Below are 20,991 nucleotides of genomic sequence, written 5' to 3' on the forward strand. Positions count from 1 at the left end.
GAGAGAGAGAGAGAGAGAGAGAGAGAGAGAGAGAGAGAGAGAGTTGCTCACGGGTAGAGATTCCCACAGTACACTCATACGCCATAAGTTACCTATTAATATACACTGAGAAACTTTTTTATTTTTAATTCCAGGAGCTAAGCTATTTAACCCACAATCTCCTTAATAGCTTTCATCGCACCGCTTTAGCAGCCAGGTTTTTATCGCTGTCCGCTATTCAGCAAATATTAGCTAATTAGCTAATATGGCACACGTATTACTAAGCGTTGTACAAGATGACCAAGCTGGGAAAATTCACAAGCCTACTGCGCTGGACTCCGACCCAACACCCATCTATTATTCTCTAATTAGTATTTTCAGTCAGGGATTTGCCGTGGACACATGTCTCAATATCGACACCAATTTAATTTCTACGCTCATCCCATGATATACAAACGTGAAGGAATCCTTATGTCACCTCGCTTGGCTCTCGCTTGTATTTTAGCTCCCTCTAGCGACATCACAATTAATTACACCAGCGGTTAAAAAAAAAAGGAAAAAAAGTGGAAAACCACAAGTAGACAACAGCGCCCTCTTCTGGTAACCTGGTGACATTTCACAAACAATCTAGACAGAATCGCAGGGTTTTTTTTGTACTTGATGGGAATAAAATAGGATTTTAAAATGTTTCTAAACATTATCCGTTTATTATTTCACACAGTTGATACTGACAAAATATTTGTCGTAGTAACACACAAACATACACAAATTTACAGATGTAGTATGTTCTTTCATTTATTACAACTGAATTGTAGCCGAAATACATAATCCATTTTGAGTGGTTCCTTAAGCTTGGGTCAGGAAAGCCTCTTCTGAAACAATTATAAAAACATTTATTCCATTAGTCATTTGGAGCGTTACATCGTGTTATAATGTAATTCCTTCATGAAAAACATACATGGAGTGTTGTTTTAATTCTTTCAGGCAGGTTTGAAAACTCCTTGAATCTCCCATGGCAACCATTCAGCTGTGCAAAATGCCTGGATGGACCGTGTGCAATCTATGCAGATGAAGCTCCTCCTCAGAGCTGCAGTTTCCAAGTCTCCACCTCTCAGAGTAACACTCTGCTCCTTCAGACTAGCCAGCAGAAATTAGCAAACTCCTGGAGGAACTGCATCTGCTGAGCTCATCGTATGAGCTTCTCAGTAGAACGCTGGTAAAAAAAAACCCATTATGAAAGCGTTAATAGAGGAGCGCAGTTATGACTTCCTGAAGGTGGAGCGTCAGAAGGAGCAGGAGTTTCTTAAAGAGACAGAGGCGTTAAATAAAGTCACATTTCTTTCAGGTCATATTTGACATATGTAGCATTTTTACAACTGAAGGTAACAGTTGATTTCTTATGCTATAAAATGGCACCATGTGCCTGGAAAATACACAGTCCTGCCCCCTTAACAAAGTATATTATAATTGACAGATTTTTCATTTTATGCAGGATTTAAAAATGTTTTATTTGTTGCAAACATCGCCATGTCTCAAGTTTCGAGAGATGCTGCTAAACTCAACCATGACATGACCATACATGAAGTGCCTTAAGACACTTAATGCCTCTCGTCTTAACCACATTATGATTTTTTTTTTTAGTAAAGTGCTTCAGAAAATGCTCCAGAAAGTATTTTTTTAACATCTTGTCATCTTGACATTTTATCAACTCTGTTATTTTTCTTTGAATGTTTATCCAGGACATGAAAATAATGGGTTTGACTAATCAGAGTCAAACCCATTATTGATATGTTTCAAAGTGGATGTCATGTTATTCCATTGGTATTTCTTGAACACAGCAAAAGCATGCTTTATGTTTCCTGGAAGTGGGGGGAAAAAAAAAAAAAAAAAAAAACTTCCAGCAGGTTCAAAGTTTCAGGTCCTCTTCGCTCTGATGAGCCGAGAATTTTCCTCCATTTCCAGAACCGTCCTATGTTGTTTATTTATTTAAACAGATTCATTATATGTACCCATTTACCATTCCAATAATAGATAACACATCTCATAAAAAAAAAATAAAAAAAAATGTACATCAAAAACCTCAAACTATACACAGATGTGGAAAAATATCTCTTTGGATTGCGCGTGTTGAAAAGGTAGATCCTGCCGGTCGATAGCAGTCGAAACAAAGATGGTGTGAACTAAAAAAAAAACAAAAAAAACTGCAGCTCGAAGGAGAAGGGAGGGGCGGGGGTGTCCTAACCAAATTGACGTACTCGCTCTGACGAGTTCGTGTCTTTTTGTTCCTTCACTTTAACCAACCCTCCGACCGTGTCCAAACCCAGACCTTCAACAAAGCAGACGCTCCTCGTTTATTTAAAAAAAAAAAGTGCCTTGCTAAAAGATGAGAAACAAACCCAATAAAGGGGGGAATTAAAATCATTCAGGAAACGACAAGAACAGGAACCCAAACGTGTTGCAAATGGTATAAAAAAAAAACAAACAAACAAAAAAAAAAATCAACCAAATCAGCTTTGACCTATGGGACACAAAAATACAACCAGGTCTCTTTTTTTTGTGCAAGAACGGGCCTATAAAAGCAGGGCTGATATATATTTCTCCACTATTTACAATTCATATTCACAGAAGACATACGAGACATCTAATACTGCAGTACCATTCCTTTTTTGTGTTTTTTTTTTTCTTAAAAACATGGATTATGATGCTCAGTTACAGTCTAAAGCATAGAGGCAAGAATTATTGCTCCAATCTGCATAACATTATTAGTAAACTGTGTGCTTATAGCTTCCAATGACTTAAGAATGAGGTGCATTTAAAGGCTAAGGAAAAAAAAACCCCAAAACAAACTAAAACTGTTGTAAAGGCATTGAATCTCTAGTAAGGCTGTAAAGATGAAGGAATATTGCATCCACCTTTTTTTTTTTTTTTTTTTTTTTTTTTTTTCCTAGTTTGTGAACTATTTCTCTTCTCTTTTTGTTATTTCTAAAAATAGTCTGGATATGTTTAAACTGCTTTGTAGCGTTTGCCAAGGCCTCTTTTTTTTTTTTTTTTTTTTTGCTTTTTTTCCCCACTTTTCCCCCTCCCCTCCAGAAACAAGGAGGCTTAATGGTAAAGTGCAGCCGCAGCCAGTCGTACCATAGTCCTGTTCTGTATCCTGGCTGCGGCGCTGTATACTGCCCGGCGGCTCCGGGTCAGCCGCCCAAACAGACGCGGGTCGATTTTGTGCTTCCAAGGCTCCGACTTGGAATAAAACGTTTCGCACAAAGCAGTTTCTGTGGCCCACTTCTTTTATTGCAGTACAGTCCCACGTTACCTGACTGTACCCAGGCTTCTAAGTCATCGTTTCTTACTTTCTTTAGCAAGAAAAAGGAGTGGGGGCTGGGGGTAGGTTATCTACCGTCTGGGGCGTCCTGTCCCAGCTGGAAGAGTCCGCCACAGGTCCTCAGCAGAACTTCTGCAGAGACAGAGGTCCATCATGAGACCATTGTTCATGTCGTAAAGATGAATACAGTACTGTGTGAAAGTATATATTTTTTATCCCTTGTACTGTTATTTGTGCAAACTATAATGACATTGAAATGTTAAAATTGAACACTCCATTAAATCGGACGGTTTGATTTTGAAGCGAGAGGAATGGGCAAAAATGTTTGTGTGAAGGCCAGACAACAAAAAGTGTTCCTAATGTTAACTGCATGAAAACTCCAACGCACGCACGCACGCACAAAACAAATGCAACAGAAAAATGCTAGGTGCCAAAAAATGTTGCAATTACAGAAAATGTCAGCACATACCTCCAATCAATGACAGAAATGCAAATTAAAAATGTTGCAACAGGAAATAGAAGCAGAAGAAAAAAATGCAGGAAGTAGCAAAAAAAAGGCATAAAACCCATCAAACTTGCACCATAAAACGGAAGTCCTCCAGGCCACTAGGTGGCGACAAACAGCAAACTGTACTCAGTAAAGCAGGGCTGTTGGTTTTTTAATGGGATGTCAAGTCAGAAGATGAATATTATAAAGCAGCGGCATATTTAAGGCAGTAATGTTACCTCTCCCTGGAGGATTTCCGTTTTGTGGAAAGAGTTTCCAGCAGTTGTATCTGCAGTTGTTTTAGCCATTTGTGGGATTTTTATTTTTTCTCTTACTTTCTGTGATTTTTTGTTGTTGAAGGGTTTGTCTGTTGCATTTGTTTTTTTTGTATTTATGTGTGTTTGGACTTTTCATCATTCACGTGTTTGCAGCATGTTTTGCTGTTTGCTGCACATTTTCATCTGTTGGACAATGCAGCGTTGAAAATACGTTCCCAAACCAAAAACCATGAACTTTATTTTCCTTTTACCTCACTATTAGTTGCTACTTTGTGACTGTCTGTCACATTGCAAAATCCTGGTTGCGTCAGGATAAAATATCTAAATGTTTAGAGTTTTGTAGTACTGTAACATCGTATCTACCGGATCGGGTCCCATTGGCAGCCTGTTCATCCCCATTGGGTTCATCCCCATCTGGCCTTGCATCTGAGCCATCTGTCCTGCTGCTGGGCCACTGACTGGTCCGGGTCCACTCATTGTGGGGTTCATCATCATGGGTCCAAACTGGCCCTGGTTAGCCTGCTGTGGGAACTGCTGCTGAGGATAAGGGCTGGATAGAAACAGAAATAGAGTCAAATACAAAAAAAAAGCAACAACCCTGGAATATCCGGTGAATGGATGATGGTACTCACTTATTTCTCTGCATTCCTCCCTGTGGCCAGCCTTTCATGTCTCCAGACGGGTACATGTGCCCTCCCTGGGGATTCCCCTGAATCCCCGCCATCATGGCATTCTGTGAAGGCCCCCCCATTCGGCCTTGCATCATGTTCCCCGGCGGGCTGCTGCCGGGAGCCATGAATGTCGAGTCCCCCTGCTGGTTCATCCCTGTAACAACACCGGATATGAAGCTGAAACCTGAGAATCGTTGCAGACGACCGTCTCTGCCTCACTCAGCTCACCGTAGTTGCTTGCGTAGTTAAATCCCTGCTGCCCGGCCTGATTCATTGGGGGCCCTGCCATGGGGCTCTCCATGCCCCCAGGTGCTGTGACGTTAGGAGGAGGACTGAAGCCTCCTGCCGCCGCTTGATTCTGTTGCTGCTGCTGTTGCTGCTGCTGCTGCTGCTGCTGTTGGTGCATGATCATCACCATCCTCTGCCTCCTCATCATGTTTTCCCTGTTGCGCTGAGCCATCATCTGGGCACTCATGAAACCCGGCTGCAGACACACAACAGCACATGCAGTCACTGGGTTTAGTAACCGATTAACTCATCCGACTGATTGTGATTCTTTATCATCATATAATTTAGTAATCAATTAATTGTTAACTAAGCAAACAGGCTCAAAAAAGGGAAATTTGCTGAAAGAGCAACATATTCAGAGCAGTAATTAAATCAAAACTGTGCAAAAAAAAGAAAACATTTTCATCTAAGCTAACAAGAACCTTCGTCTGTAAATATGTTCTACCCAAAACTCGTGTTGATGTTATAAGTATTTTTTTTAGCTACAAATGACGAAGCATTCACTAAAAGAATGTTATGCCATTTTAGACAGTAAAATTTGTTAGTTGTCTCAAGCCTCAGGTAGTTATATAAAAAATCTGCAGAATATGGACATTTTTAAAATCCAAATAATCATCAAAGTAATCAATTAATCGTCATGGTAATCAGTTAATTGTCCGAATAATTGACAGATTAATTGATTAATCGTCAGAGTAACCAATCAATAGTAAGGTAATCAGTTAATTGTCTGAGTAATTGACAGATTAATGGATTACTAGAATCATTGTTAGTTGCAGCCCTGTTGACCTAAAGCGACATGCATGGTGCTGGCTGCATACCTGACCACTCATCCCTGCTGACTGCATGGCGGGCTGCATGGCTGAGCGCATGGCGGGGTTTCCTCCAGGGACGTTTTCCATTTTCATGCCTTGTCGGGCCTGGTTCATAAACTGCCAAAGAAGAAACAAAAATGCTTTTCAATGAGCCTGAAACGTTTATGGCAATTTAAGGTTCATCGAAACACAGAAGAAAAATTAATAAAAGATGATTCCCAGGGTTCTGTGTGTTCACCTGCTGTCCCTGTAGTCTCTGCTGCAGCTGCAGTCGGAGAGGCTTGGTGGCGGTCATCATGCGAGGCCGCTGCATGTTTGCGCGGGGGTTGCCCATGGCCCCCATGCTCGCCATGCCAGGGAAGCCTCCTGTCTGGCCCATCTGACTCATCATGGGGTTGAAGCCGCCAGGCGACTGGCCCTGCATCGAGCTACCTGCGTAACCAGGCTGCATTCCCATCGACTGGGGGCCCGGGTAAGCCTGGCCATACATTGGCTTCTGGTCCAAGCTCATCGAGGAGTCGTGGCCTGGAAAGGGTTCTGACGGGACGCATGAGCCCTGGACCTGATCCGGGCACGGCTGTGGGCCTTCGGGTCCCTGGGCCTGCAGGAGACGAAGACAGAAGTTAAGGAGGAGAAACTTTACCGGAGCGGCAGGGTAGCATAGCAACACAAAGCAACACTGTTTGTTAGCAGGCCTGCAATGATAACTCAGTTTGTAAGGCAATAAACAGTCCCAGAAATGAATGTGATAAATGATAATAATACTGTCATTTTCAGACTATTTTTAAGTAATATACTGTACTGATAAAAGCATAATAATGCCAGTTTGCTCTCTCAAAGACTAATGCATGTTTGTCATTTCGTAAAGAACGCAGAACAATGCAACTGGAAGATATTTTAAAGATCCGGTAACACTTTATTTGAAGAGGTGTGCATCAGAATTACATTACAATGTCATAAACATGAAGGAGTCTACATGACAGTTTATGACTGTTGTCAGGAAGTGTTTTTTGGTAAATAATGACACTTTTAAAGCTAATTTCCATTAAAAGTTGCATTAAAGGTCCACTAAAAGTGCATTATTTAGCATTATTGTGTAAATAACTAAATTTTTATGCAAATTTGCATTAAAACGTACATTAAAAAAGAGTCAACTTTGCATTGAAAGTGTCATTATTTACCAAATGACACATCATGACAACAGTCACAAACATTCATAAAGACTCCTTCATGCTTATGACTGTGTAACGTCAGTCTTATGCACACCCCTTCAAATTAAGTGTTACTGTAATATCCAAATTAAAATCAGCACAAAACAGTAAACAGAAACAAAAACGATACACAACTAAAACCATAAATAAAATGGACTATAAAGTGTCTGTTAACAAAACTGCCCATCAGAATAAAAATAATCAAGCTCACTTCATTGCTTCGTTGCTCATTGTAACAGGTTTTCTTGTATGGTCAGTCTAGTGAAAGCATCAGTTTCATTTATTCACGTCATAGAGACCGTGCTTAGTGGTTAGTAGAGTTTCTGTACATGACATTCTTCTCAAGTTGGTTTATAGAAACTTTTTAAATTAAAATCTTAAGACTTATAACGCTATAATTGAAAAGTTTGGCTGCACAAACGTTCGAGTCCAATTTCATTTAATTTGAAGAAGGTGGGGGGCAACTTCACTCAGGTGTCCAACATCAGTGTCTGACCTCACAAATGCATTTCTAGAAAAATAGTTAGAAAATTCCCGAAAATGCCTCCCTAGAAGATTTGAAACCATTATAGCAGCAAATCTGATGAACAGTTGGACGTGTTGATGGATAATGTGTCAAATGGATAAACAATGAAATGGATGTGTGTGACAAACTGCGGGCACCAACATCCAGTAAGTGAATGCAATGCAAATCTCTTGCTCCAAGTTAGTCCATACCTGGCCCACTATTTCAGGGATCCCCAGGGCTCGATCTATTTCCTGCAGAGCAATGACATCAGCGGTCTTGAGCAGAGAGTCCAGCTGGTCCAGAAGAGCTCTTTCATCAGTTGGCCCATCATTACTGGGCAGAGTCCCCAGCAGCTCCTCCAGGGGATGAACAAACGTGTCCCTAAGTCAACCAATGACACAAAAACGATTAGGTCTCTGTCAGAGACTACAAAGTCGACAAATTATCAGTGTCTTAACTGAACCTGAAAAAACCCAAAGGTGTGAAAAAGCAGCAACATATTCACCTGTTTGCACAATTTTGCGGTCTGTCCATCCCCATGGGGGTGTCAGGCCAGGAGGGAGACTGAGGAGGAGGGCCGTTTCCACCAAACGGACTCATGGCCATGCCACCTTCATTATTACCTGCATAAGAGATAGTGGACATTCTACGCATTAAAAAAAAACAAACAAAAAAAACTAGCTTTGATCCATTTCGGCAGATAGTATCTTCAATCTGGTGTCATAATGTGAAACGTAACAGATTCCTGTAACAGCAGTTTGGCTTTTATAGTTCTATGTTGCTTTTTTTTTTTTTTTTTTTTTTACTTCATAAAACTCCGCCCAGCTTATCACTGATCACAAGTCATACCCATATCCATGAGCTGCTGCTGCAGCATCGATCTGGGGTTCGCAGGGACACTGTTGGAGCGGTTCATCATGGGCAATCCCATCTGGCCCGGACGAGCCATGCCCGGATGTCCAGGTCCAGTCACAGGGTTGCTGTTGGGCCTCTGCATCCCCCACTCCCCTGGAACCGCCATCGGAGGGCGCTGATGGATACCTCTGCCCATTCCTCCTGTACAACAAAGGTCAAATGGTTTCTGGGGCTGCGGCGATTGTTTTAATTGATTAATCGCATAAAACAATTTATGCGTTCTGCAAATTTTTAACTCAACCACTTAAGCTTATTTTATAGAATATTAGAAATAGTTTAAAAGGGGCAAACAAGCATAATTTAGTTCTTTTTTTAAATAGGAAAATAAAGTTTTTATTGCCTAAAATGAAACAGCATAACATTGAAAAAATTAAAGAGCGTTTGATCGTTTGTAGCAAAGGATGCATCTGCAGCTAAAAAAATACTTCTGACATCAATATGTGAAAAGCTCAGCCTTTTCTGCTGGACTTATCAATACAGTATAGGGTTAATATGTTGAGTATTTTTAGATTAATCGATAAATAACTGGATAGCAAAATGTGCTTAACAAGAGATTTTTAAAAAATATATATTTGAACCAGTGAAGCTAAGACTGTGGTATTTGAGGAGTTCTGGGTAAAACATATTTACAGAAAAGGATGGTTTTTCTTTTTAATTGCAAAATGTATATACGTTTTGTACAGTTTTGGCTTAATTGTTTCTCTGATCATGTCTTTCAGCAAATTACTTTTTACTGAGTCCATATACTCCAGTCAACAATTAATTGATAACAAAATTTGTAGACTATTATTTTAATAAATCAATTAATCACAATTAAATTGATTAATCATTTCAGCCCCAATAGTTTCGAATACAAACTGTGCAACTCTGCCAACGTAGCACCCTGAAAATCCCATCTATTTAAGTATTTTGCATTCAGTTTTGCATAGTGTCCATCTTGTTTTTATGGTGTGTGTGTGTGTGTGTAAAGGTTTTGGCGTTTTAAATTACTTGTTGCGTTTCCTCGGGGTGGACACACGCCCATGCCTCCGGGGAAGCCGTTGGGCACTGGTCCGGGTCGGATGGAAGGATCCATGTTCTCCTGTTTAACCAGCGATGGACAGGGGACGTTCTGTCTCGTCGCCAGTCCTCCACCTCCAGCTGCCATCTCTCCATCCATGGGCTTAGCATCCAGGGACAGGGCTCTCTGGAAAGGCACGCGCTGCGCTGCCAGGCCTGGGACTCTTTCCCCATCTGAGACACAAACGTCAACAAGATCAGCTCGCATTTAAACACTTAAACTGAGGAAACTATTAACTTTCAGAGGAAACAAAAAAACAGCAACAACAAAACACTACGAATGGTAGAGCTGGAATTAATGATTAATTTAGATGTTGATTAACCTGTCGATTATTCAGATGATTAATTGATTAACTGGATAAAAATGACTACATTCCTCAGATTTTTCAATTAAACGTTTTTATGCTTTATTAAAAATACTTGAAAAGATGCAAATAAACAAATAATTATGCAAAACACATAACTAAATAAAACTTTCCTTTTGAATATGAAAATGAACATCTTATTGCTGAATTTTATGAGCTGCATCTGCAGCCAAAGCAATACGTCTGACATCAACTTTCTGTGAGACTTATTAGTGCAGAGTAGGGCTACCGTGTTGATTACTTTATGGATTAACTGATTATTGACTGTATAGATAGCTAAAGCTAAAACTATGCTGCTTGAGGAATTCTGGGTACAACATATTTACAGACAAAAGATGTTTTTTTTTACCTTAAATAAAAACATATATATATTTTTGTACAGATTTTTCTCAATTACTCCCCTGGCTCTTGCTTATTCACTAAATGTCTTTTTTTTTTTTGTCTGAATACTCCAGTTGACGATTAATCGATTACTGAATTAGTTGACGAATATTTAAATTAATCACAATTAATCCGAGTAATCATTTCAGCCCAGATAAATTGACCTGCACAGCCAGTTTAAAAACTGATATTCATAGTTGCTCTGCATCCCATCTGACGGAGCTCGAATCATTTTACAAAAAAAGAACTGGAAACCTTTTCAGTCATGTGCAAAGCTGTTAGGGCACCACCAGAACACCTACATGCATGAATACTTCTTCACGGCGCAGTATGATTGTTTTTCCACCACTCATTCATAGCATTTGATTATGACATGTATCATTAAGACGCCTCACCAAGTAGAGCGTCAGACATGGCTCCCGGCTTGTTTCCCGTCTCCTTCCCGGCTCTGGAGTCTGGCTCAGGATAGAATCCGGAGTTGCTCCGTGGAACGCCCAGTATGGTCTCCAGAGTCTCCGTCTGAAGAAAGAGAAATTATTCACTGCAAATGTAACCTGTTCATTTATTAAATCCGACCCCATCTATGAATTCAAAGTCCTACCTCATCAGTCGGCTCCAGCTTCACCTTCCCATCCATGGAGTGAGGGCCCGAGCTGCTGACTCCGCCCGCCTTGCTTCCTCTCCTGTCCAAATCCTCCAGCTTTGGCTTCACGTCGCCTCCTTCCTTAGAGTCGTCTTTATTGAGAAGGTACTGAAGGAGGGGGCGGGGCTTCTCCTTTTTGGGGCTGTGCTGCTCCTTCTTGGGTTCGGGTCCCTTCCCGCCGGCGGCTCCGGCGGGCCCCGGCTCCGGCGTCCCCGCGTCCAGGCTGCTCTTGCCCGTGGCCTCGGCCGTGATGCGGGCCACGTCGTCGGGCGTGTTCCCGTTCTGCAACAGCTTGTGGAGGATCTTGTGTTTCTCCTGCAGCGACTGGCTCGTTGCCCCGGACGACGTCACGGCGCCGTGATTCCCGTTGGTGGAGGACGACACTCCCGTTGTCGAGGACGGGCTGGTGACGCCGGGGGCCCCGTCCTTGGCGTCGGTCATGGAAGCGGGCGCCGAGCCGAGCGTCTGATTGGGCTGCACCAGTTCGTCTGTTGGAGAGGTGAGAAGCTGCAGGAGCTTCTTGTTGCACTTGTCGGGGGCCCGCCGGTTGGAGTCTCCGGCTCCGAGGCACGCCTGGCTGTCCGGCCGGTCCGGAGGGCCCTCGGCGGTTGGGGTGTGTGGGTGCTGCTGCTGTGACTGCTGATCTCCCCCCAACGAGCTGCCCGGGCTCTTGGATTCTGAATATGGCGGGGGGCCTGCTTTACAGGGGCCGCCTGCTGCCTGATTGGTGGAGTTTATGCTCGGGGAGCTGTCAGGCTTTTGTGGCGGCGGCGATGTGAGTGATGGGGGCATCGGGTTCCCGACACCCTCGCTGATGGCTTGCAGGGCGTTTAAGGAGCTGCTGGAGTAGCTGGCTCCTCCTGTTCCGCCTCCAGAGTTCCCAGTATGGCTTGAGCTCATGGGGGAGTTTAAAGCTACAACATAGTACAAGACAAACAAACATAAGAAAGAAGAGCATTCTTAAAAGTTGACCTATTATGCTTCCTTGAATAGGTTAGGATAGGTCTATGAGCTATACAAAACATGTTCATTAGATACTTTGTACAAGATTATTCTCAAAATGAAATTTCTGTTTTAAGGCTCTTGTCACTTTTATGCAAATAAGCTGCTACTGGCCACGCCCCCAACCACATGTTTAAACTCACACTTTTCCATCTCCCCTTTGAGTGAATTGACCGTTTTTGGAAAAGCCACAAACCAGCTCAAGTGTGCATTGAACTTTTTTGGCACAGAAAGTGACTAATTTTGCTATTTCCATCAACTTCCACTAATTGAATTAAGTGGTACTTCAAAAGGGGAAAAAAAGAAAGAAAGAAAAAACGTTGATAGAAACACGGTTTAAAAATAAAAGGAAGCCAAGCAGTTATGTTCTTTGTGTGAATGCATGAACATGTTCTTCATTACTGTCAACAACACTTGTCTACATACAGCTGGAAATCCCAGGTAACTGACCAAATGTGCTAGAGTTCCAAATGGAAGTACAAAAACACGCAGAAAGGGAATTTTGCATCATAGGTCCGCTTTGAAATCCATGTTTAGCGACTGTATTAACTCATAGTTGACTGAAAATTTCAGCGATACCTCCAGGAGAGAAGGGACTGGCGCCCGTCTTGGGGCTTCCTCGGACTCTGGGTGAACCCATGACGTTGTGTGGCCCGTTGATCCCTGGACTGGCTTGAGTGGGACTGGTCATACCCATCCCGTACGCTCCACCTCCATGGAACTGGCTCATCTGCTGCTGCTGCTGGTGCTGCTGCTGCATGCCGTGATGGCCCATCGGATTCATCTGGTTCATGGACCCCATTTGATTCATTGTGTTCATCGAATGCATGGAATTCATCTGATTCATCTGACCCATGTTGTTCATCTGATGCATGGGATTCATTTGATTCATCTGGTGCATGTGGTTCATCTGGTTCATGGGATTCATGCGGCCGCCGACGGAGTACGGGGGGCCTCCTCTTTGCGGCATGTTGCCGTGTTCCACCATGCCGTAGCCCCTGTTCATGCCCATGTTCCCCCCTGGACCCATGTTCATCTGCTGGCTGGGGTTGTTCACGCCCATGTTTTGAGGCCTCATGGGGCCGCTCTGTGCGCCGCGATAAGCACTGTGCTCCCTGCAGAGAACCGACAATCAAAACGAGGAACAAATGTTCTAGGAATATCAATGTTTGGTGCAACTGTGGTTTTCTTTTCCATTGCTAAAGCATTTCTACCTTTGCAGCAGGTGAGTGGAGAGGAAAGAGAGCGGCTCATTCGTGTTGGGATTCCTGCAGAGCTCGGTCCGTGTCCGGGCGGTGACTGGCGTCCCGTCAGAGAGGGAGAAGCGATAGAGAGGCGTCTCTGAGTGTCCGTTGTGGAAAGCTAGAGCAGGGGGAAAAAAAGTGATAAAAAGCCCCATTAAAAAAAAAACAGTAACCAAATTTTAAACAGAATGTTGATTTTATGAATCATCAACTACAGTGCCTGACAAAGGTAGAGTCGAAGATCTCTGATATTTTGTTGCTGTAACAAGACAAAATGTCCCTGTAAAGTTTTTTTCAAATAGATCGCTTCCAGGTTGTGCATAATTAGGAAGAATAGTGATGAGTGGGGAATGAAAGCAAGATCACCGTATCTGCAGATTTCAGCAAGTCAAACTTAAGACTTCTAAATATTTTTTTAATGCCACAATGAATTATATTTAAGACCACAAAATCTATAAATATAGGGGATGGCTGAGGTCTCCTGTTGTATTACAATAAAGCACAGCAAAAATTTCTAGCTAGCAAGCGCATATTAGGAGTTGGTTAGCGGTAGCCTCGACTGCCTTGAGTTGCAGGAAGCGATGAAGACGTCTGTGTGCAACTCAAACTTTTACCTGACAGAGAAAAAAACCTACATGTACCAGTTATATAGTCATGTCACGACAAAATTTAAGATCTGATTAACGTATTAAATGCTAACTCACATTTTGTAATTAGTTTAAGACTTTTTAAGGTTCTAATTTGAGATATATTAAGACTTTTTAAGGATTTGCAGACACCCTGAGGATGCTTTCCATGTTAATTTTCCTCCATTCAACTTTAAACAGGTGTTCTTCTGGTTTTCTCTTAACAATGGCTGGGTTCTTCCAGGGACGCAGTTCTTCTGCCAACAAGTTTTCCCACCTGATCCGTTTTATTTTATTCCACACCTTTTTCCTCTGACCCTTCTGGTAAACTCCAGCACACCTGGGGCATGCGAAGATGAGTATTCATATCACAAAGGACTAATGGAGTGCAAATGTGGCCCACATGACAAAAAGTTGTCACACCTCAGTTTTAAACTTTTAAAATGCCAAAAGAAGATTCAAAGTACATAAGAACCACCAGATTGTAAAGACTTAGATACAATAAGAAACATAAGGTTTGAAATTTATTGGTCCTCTGTAGAAAAACCCTGCCCACTGCTGTTAAGTTTCAAATTGTAAGCAACATGTAGGCAGCCTTGTTTCGCAAATGCAAAAACATGGAAACATTTTACTGTGATAAGGTTTGATTGCCAACGAGCCAGGAGCCTAACAACATACCGTCCTGATAGTGGCGTTTGTACGACCACGGCTGTCCTTCGCTCCTGTTAAGAAACATCTGCATGCAGCGCCGCACCAGGTCTTCCCACCCCGGCAGCATCGAGGTGTGCAGAGCGCTCTGATGTTCAATTTCAATCAGCTTACCTGCAACAGAAGATGCACAGTTAAAAGTTCAACTCTGGCTCGACTTTCAGCAGATGCGCGCATCTGTTCGACACAATGCCGTGCACGCTTACCAGAGAGCTCATGGCGAGTGCTGAATCTCTCCGTCCTCTCAACCGCCGTGATTCGCCGCGCTACGCAGATCATACACGACTGTAAATCTGAGGAAAGAGGCAAGCCGGGTTAGACCCAGTCGGACTGAACTGCAGCTCCAGGTTCGATGATAACTCCAGGATGTGACATACAATTTAGATTCTGCAAAAACAAGAGCACTGAAAAAAACAACCCCAAAATTCAGTGATTGAACAAAAACATATGGATCTAAATAATCTACATGTACTTGATTGTGGCGTACTGCAACAGCAAAATAAAAGCCAAGACACCTTAAGAATGACGTTTTTTTTTTTTATACATGTTAAAACAATGTGAAGCAGATATACAGCTCTAAAAAATTTAAGAGACCACCTAAACTGATCAGTTTCTATGATTTTTCTTTTTATAGGTAAATGTTTGAGTAAAACCAACATTGTTCTTTTACTCTATGAACGGCTGACAGCATGCCTCCGAACTTCCAAGCAAATTTTTTTTATTTATTTCCAGAAAATGAGAAATGGTCAAAAATAACAATAAAGATGTAATGCTTTCAGACTTCAAATAATGCAAAGAAAACAAGTTCATATTCATTTAGAAACGACAATACTAATGTTTTAAATTGAAACATTTGAATCGTCGTATTAGTATTTGAAACGTTTAACTCAGGAGGAGCTCAGAAATCAGAACCATGAGGTTTTCAAAGGGGTTCAGTGCAGTGGGCCAGAGCTGCATATAAACACATATTTATAGTCTGTATTTTCAGACTTATATTAAATGTAATCAGAGTTTAAAATTAATTTAAATATCGTGAAATGTTAATTTTGAAGCTGGCTACTGTGCAAAGCGCTGTTCTCTGGAGTGAAGGAAGAATAGAGACAACAGATGGAGAGAAAAGGTGACAGAAAGATACCCAAGGAAGATTTTTAGTCCAAGCCTTTGAAAACAACCCTAATGTCAACATCTGTTACAAATTTGAACGCCTGTAATATAGTTAGTTAATACAGTTTAGCCTTTATCTGGCATAATATTTGAAATATGATTTCAAGGCTCCATTTTATTACTATTATTTTTTTATTTCTCTTATTATCTATACAGGTTGTCTTGTTGAGATCCAAGCTCTCCTTTGCAAGAGAGACTTGTTTTGATAAAACAAACCCAATAAATAAATTACAAACAGAGCAACAAGATACGCAAATTTGGCTTAGCTAAACAAAAAAATATGAGCTAAGAACAAGAGCAAGTTTAATGAGAAGATTTCTCTTTTTGTCTTAAAGGAAATTTGAATTGTCCACAGAGTGGTGTCAAGAGTTCAGACAGCCCACCACCACGGTTTAAAAAAAGAAATCCTAGAGAAAACCCTGCAGAGCATATGAACCCTTAAACATTCAAAGCTGGGAACAATAATTACCATCTCCCTCCTCCATCATGGCTCGAGGCTGAGTGAGAGCAAAGCACTGCATCGTCTCGTAACGCTGGTTGCCTGGCCTCTCTTCAGGCAACCCGTGACTCTGACCATAAACCAGGTTCACCAGCATACGACAGCTAAAGGTCCGGCTTTTCTGTTGGGGCACATCTCCACCCCAGGGTGCCCCGTTTGGTGCTTTGAAGAGAGAGAAAGAGGCAGCAGGGTAAAGTGGGTGAGCGACACTGATGAGGCAACATCCTGCATCCAGCGTCTTTGTGTCGGTAGGAGCCTCACCACTAGACTTGGGCAGGTTCCGGCGAAACTCGTCCCTGTCCTCATCGTGGATGATGTTGTACACGCTGGTGTTTATCAGCTCCTCCTGCTTGTACTGCAGGTATTGCGTCACGTTGTCGGACACGAACACGATGCTGCCCTCTCGGTTGACCACAAACAGAAAGCCGTCCAGCGCCTGAAAGCAGCGACGACGACAACAACGACGACATTTATTCTTGGCAACTTATTTTAAAACGTGCCAAGTGGCCCGTTGCATCGGGGTGGGGGGGAGAGATCATCAGCGTCAACTGACCTGCAGGAGCAGGGGCCCCAGATGGTCCTTGTCAATGACCCCCTGACCAGTAGAGGACACGTCTGCTTTCTGCACATCGTCGTCATTGCAAGAGCTCTTTCCTAGAGAGACAGGAGACACACAAAGAGAGCAGTAAAGGCACAATGTTCAGTGTGAAACCTTTCAAACTAATAATTTCTATTATTCATCTTGAATGGAATGGTAGGAGCTACTTTCCTTATTTTATAAAATCCCAAAAGTGGCCGCCAGAGGGAAGCACAATTCCTCTGTGCGTGGTCGGCCTGCATGCCTTTCTATTTTTAAAATCACCACATGCTTGAGTCTTTAATAGATACCACCCCATATAGCAGGGTCATCTGTAGAGCATGACTCTACAGCAGATGTGAAGCAGAACAACACTGTGTATGTATGCATACACACATACATATATATATATTTGTAGATCTTCCAAAGAGCTAGGATGTGAGCACAGGTGTGTTGAAGAGTCAATAAAAAAAAATACATTTGAAAGAAAGAGGGAGAAATGTCATCCTGCTTTATTCTGTCACTATGGCAACCTGACTGCACAACAAACTGACCCTCCGGATGCGACTGCTTGCCTTTACCTCCACAGATAATCAGGGTAAAACGTATAAAAGGAAAGACTTGTCTGTCAATAACCATTTAATGAATTCAGACAAGAAATCAAGATCGGGTCAGTGACGGTATCGGCGTAAGCTGAGGTTTCGAACCAATTCGATTTCTATACCACAGACATGCTGTTCCTATGTTTAAGGTGCCAGAAAGAGTATCGGAGGAACTTCTGCTTTTCTGGATGCCCCTCCCTCACTTGTTACTGCACACTGCTGGCCAGTGGGTTGAAAGGTCTGTCTCACAAGACAAAAACCAAAACAAATAAACAGCTGTTTGTTATATACAAGAGAAATTACTTTTGTTAAGAATCTCATACTGGCCTGGGTTAACTAGAACTGCAGAAAAAAGCTTTATTTTCCTTGACCAGCAACAAGGAAAATACTGGTCAATACTCTTTTTTAGGGGTAACTAAAAAAAAAGTAAATAAATGAATAAATAAAAATCATTGTTCACATCAGTGGACACACCACACTAAGTAAGTCCTTCGAGGATGCACATGCAATCCATGCAGTGTGCTGACCCTGTGGTTGGAAGTGAGATAATCTTAGCATTTCTGCATAAGAATGAAACAAGAGGAAAGATGCAGAAAGCTTCTGAATTTTCTGCGATCTGTTGAGGCATCTTCATCAGGCTGTATTAGGGAGTACAGAGTGCTGCAAAGTTGCTCAATTTAATCCCTTGGAGGTTCCAGACTGTCTGCTGTGTAAAATGCTGGATTTTTGGAAATCCTGAAGTAGAAGTAAGGCTCCACATTCTTGAGAGAACACATACTGAGAATGATGCATCAGCAATGCTCGCAGTAACGTCCTGTGACGTGTCATCTGGTCGCCAAGATAAATAACTAATGATGGCAGGAGAGCTCAAGAATACTTTGAATGCTATCCTTATGACTTCTTCTAGTATGTATTTTAAGAAAAAATAAGATCACCGGGACAAAGTTAAACAGAAACCAGAGATTAAAAAATTAGCGACAAAAGTTCGTTTCTAATTCCTAAAGTGAAAACAATCGCAAAATGACATTTGGGTTAAAAACAACATATTAGTGTCTCTGTTGTCATTGGTTTTAAGGCGAGAGGCACAGTTTGGCCCTACCAGATGCACGCTGTCACCAACAACAGCCTCAGGCCATGAGAACCAAGGACTGGTTTCAATTACTGGTGTTCATTTACCCCAGGCAATACAAACAGCCCGACTGGACGCTGCCGTGAAGTGCCCCGGCCATCAACCTCGCACCGCACTTCATCACCGGCGTCATCTGTCCTTAAGCCTAACTTTATCCACTGTTTACAAATCAACCTTTTTCCCTCAGGGCGACTTGCTGGAGACGACTGTTAAATTCCTCCGACCCGACTTGAAACCAGAGGAGACCAACTGCACAACACGCTTAGTTATACCATTTAGATCCTGGATCGAGGCAGTCAAAGACTTTGTTTTATTGTTTTCATAATATACTACTAAGCTTGATTTTTTTTTCCCCTATTTTTAGTCGTACACCGATTGAAGTTTTCTGACCAATCCCTAATCTTTGGAAAGTCTCATCTGCCAATATTGTTTGGTTTGATCCAAAAAGTCACTAAAAATGGTGACAAAGTTGCAAAGTCCGCAACATTGCAGTGACCACATCTAACCGCCCATTACCTTTGGATATTGGATAAGTTCGGCTTCACATGCATCAGTATCAGTCGATCGCCCAAAACAAAGGAAATCGATGCACTGCTGCACATTTTTTATTGTAAACAAACTGCCAGGAAACTGCAAGGATGCCGAAACACTGAGTTCTTTTAAATCAAGGCTAAAAACACAACTGTTTCAAATTGCCTCTGATTAGGCACATTAACACACTTGATGTGTATTTACTTGATGATTTTGATGGTGGCAATTGATAAAATGTAACGTTTATTACCCGTTTCCTAATTGGTCGCTGTCTTATGTCTTTCTGGTCTAAACTAAAGCACTTTGACAAACATTGTTACTGAAATATGTGATACAAATAAACTTGATTTGCCTAAATACGCTGTTGTCCCTTGAAATAATACAAAATAAAAACAACATTTTAAAGGAGGGGGGAAATAAAAGCAAGTCATACTTTTTTCATGTGCTTTCTCTCACTTAAAATGTACACAGGCGACTAATTTGTGCAGAGGCGTCTGTACCTTGCTCTTTTATTTGCCTGATCTGCCTCACGGTTTCCTTGAGAATGGCACATTTGTCAGGCTTGACGTTGAAGCTGTCGATGTTGGAGAGGTTGGCGGAGATGAGCTCCGCCAGCTCTTCGATGTATTTGCTCTCCTGCTCCCTCCGACGCTTGTCACACCTGCCGGGGAGGGGAAGGTAAGGAAGGTTTAGACACGTTGCCATGGCGACCTCGCCTCCACGCGGGGTGGGAGTGTGGGGGGCGTGAGGACGTTCCGAGAGCGGCGGACATTTGAAGCCGTTCCGACGCCGGGGATCTCGCACTCACCCCAGACCCGGCGTGTCGCAGCTGGACAGCTTGCGTTTGCGGTCGGAGCACAGCGGCTCTAACGAGTTGTCTCCTACGCCACTCATCTTCAGAACATATCAGCACCTGGAACGCACACAAACCAGGCAATGTGATCAATGAAAACACAAACCAAGCGTGCCGACATGTTTGTTTCACGTGCGGTGCCGCCCAATCGCCGTGAATTGGATGAGATTACTTGGATGCGATTTTATTTCTGAACACGTCACCTATCGATCAGCTGACTTTTCATGGGAACATTAGATCGCAGTTTTCTACGGTGTTATCCAGACAGACTATCCGTTTGGTGGAGCAGCCTCTCACTCTGTGCTTCCATGTTTGATGGGAGTGAAATCTCATCTGTTCCACTGCACGGAGGGACTGATGATGATGTAGTGATTTGAAGCCTCGGGGGAGATGGGTCATCCTGCGTTCAGCCAGCCTACCCGCTACCTCTCTGTTAGCAACAGCGGCGGCGGCGGAGGCACACGTACGCACACACTGCTCACACCAACCACACTCGCATGCTCAGAGCCGCATGCTCAGACATGTCGCTGTACTATGAGGGGGTAGAGAAAACAAAACAAGAAAAAAAGAAAAAGAAGAAGAGACGGGCAGCAACACACACATATTCACCAGCTAGCTTTCTTTGTCCAACTTCCTGAGCAGTGAACGAGATGTGAAGACTTGAAAGTACCCAGAGAGACACTCCAATTACTAACAAGAAAATTATCCCTGCAGTCTGCTTCTACTTTTCCTCCAATAATTTTAACTTCCCTCTCAACTCCTCCCTGCTTCAGGACCCTGCCCTTGTTTTCTTGCTCTGGCATTGCCCTGCGTCTGACCCCACAGAGTTCACATTAGAGGAAACCCCTGTAGCCAGCTACTAAGGTCACCGCTCTTTCCGATTCCCACCCAGAACAGCGCACGCACTGCAAAAACACTGAATCTTACCAAGGATTTTTATGGAGTTTCTTGTGGTGTTATGAAACAAGTACTCCTTAATCTTGCTTATTTCACTTATAAGATCATTCTCCCATGATATAAGGAACTAGTGCTTTTTCCATCAACATTAAGAGATTATTGAGTTAAACCAAGCTCCTACATATCTCCTTTAGAAAGTAAACAAAAATACTCTGCAAGATTCTGTGTTTTTGCAGTGCA

The 20,991-nt window shown here is 42.5% G+C and overlaps 1 protein-coding gene across 3 annotated transcripts in view; it reads right to left on the reverse strand.

Annotated features, from left to right (window-relative positions):
* Window positions 1–3,014: 3,014 nt before the first annotated feature.
* The window catches only part of LOC103465576 (nuclear receptor coactivator 3-like), a 48,871-nt gene continuing 30,894 nt past the window's right edge, over window positions 3,015–20,991 (reverse strand). For 2 of the 3 annotated variants that reach the window (XM_008410563.2, XM_008410562.2), the window contains 21 exons: window positions 19,810–19,914; window positions 19,502–19,662; window positions 16,716–16,816; window positions 16,424–16,598; window positions 16,133–16,324; window positions 14,706–14,792; window positions 14,470–14,613; window positions 13,136–13,283; window positions 12,501–13,036; window positions 10,878–11,833; window positions 10,672–10,795; window positions 9,462–9,704; window positions 8,406–8,612; window positions 8,062–8,179; window positions 7,766–7,937; window positions 6,076–6,438; window positions 5,844–5,954; window positions 4,966–5,221; window positions 4,699–4,891; window positions 4,430–4,616; window positions 3,015–3,433 (listed from right to left, as the gene is read on the reverse strand). In XM_008410563.2, coding sequence (XP_008408785.1) covers window positions 3,422–3,433; window positions 4,430–4,616; window positions 4,699–4,891; window positions 4,966–5,221; window positions 5,844–5,954; window positions 6,076–6,438; window positions 7,766–7,937; window positions 8,062–8,179; window positions 8,406–8,612; window positions 9,462–9,704; window positions 10,672–10,795; window positions 10,878–11,833; window positions 12,501–13,036; window positions 13,136–13,283; window positions 14,470–14,613; window positions 14,706–14,792; window positions 16,133–16,324; window positions 16,424–16,598; window positions 16,716–16,816; window positions 19,502–19,662; window positions 19,810–19,895 — 4,572 coding nt within the window. In that variant the 5' untranslated portion in view covers window positions 19,896–19,914 and the 3' untranslated portion in view covers window positions 3,015–3,421. Of the gene's footprint in view, window positions 3,434–4,429; window positions 4,617–4,698; window positions 4,892–4,965; window positions 5,222–5,843; window positions 5,955–6,075; window positions 6,439–7,765; window positions 7,938–8,061; window positions 8,180–8,405; window positions 8,613–9,461; window positions 9,705–10,671; window positions 10,796–10,877; window positions 11,834–12,500; window positions 13,037–13,135; window positions 13,284–14,469; window positions 14,614–14,705; window positions 14,793–16,132; window positions 16,325–16,423; window positions 16,599–16,715; window positions 16,817–19,501; window positions 19,663–19,809; window positions 19,915–20,057; window positions 20,296–20,991 lie in introns of those variants that run through there. The other variant, XM_017305008.1, reaches the window with a different exon arrangement.

Source organism: Poecilia reticulata, linkage group LG5, assembly GCF_000633615.1.
Source record: "Poecilia reticulata strain Guanapo linkage group LG5, Guppy_female_1.0+MT, whole genome shotgun sequence".
NCBI lineage: Eukaryota > Metazoa > Chordata > Actinopteri > Cyprinodontiformes > Poeciliidae > Poecilia > Poecilia reticulata.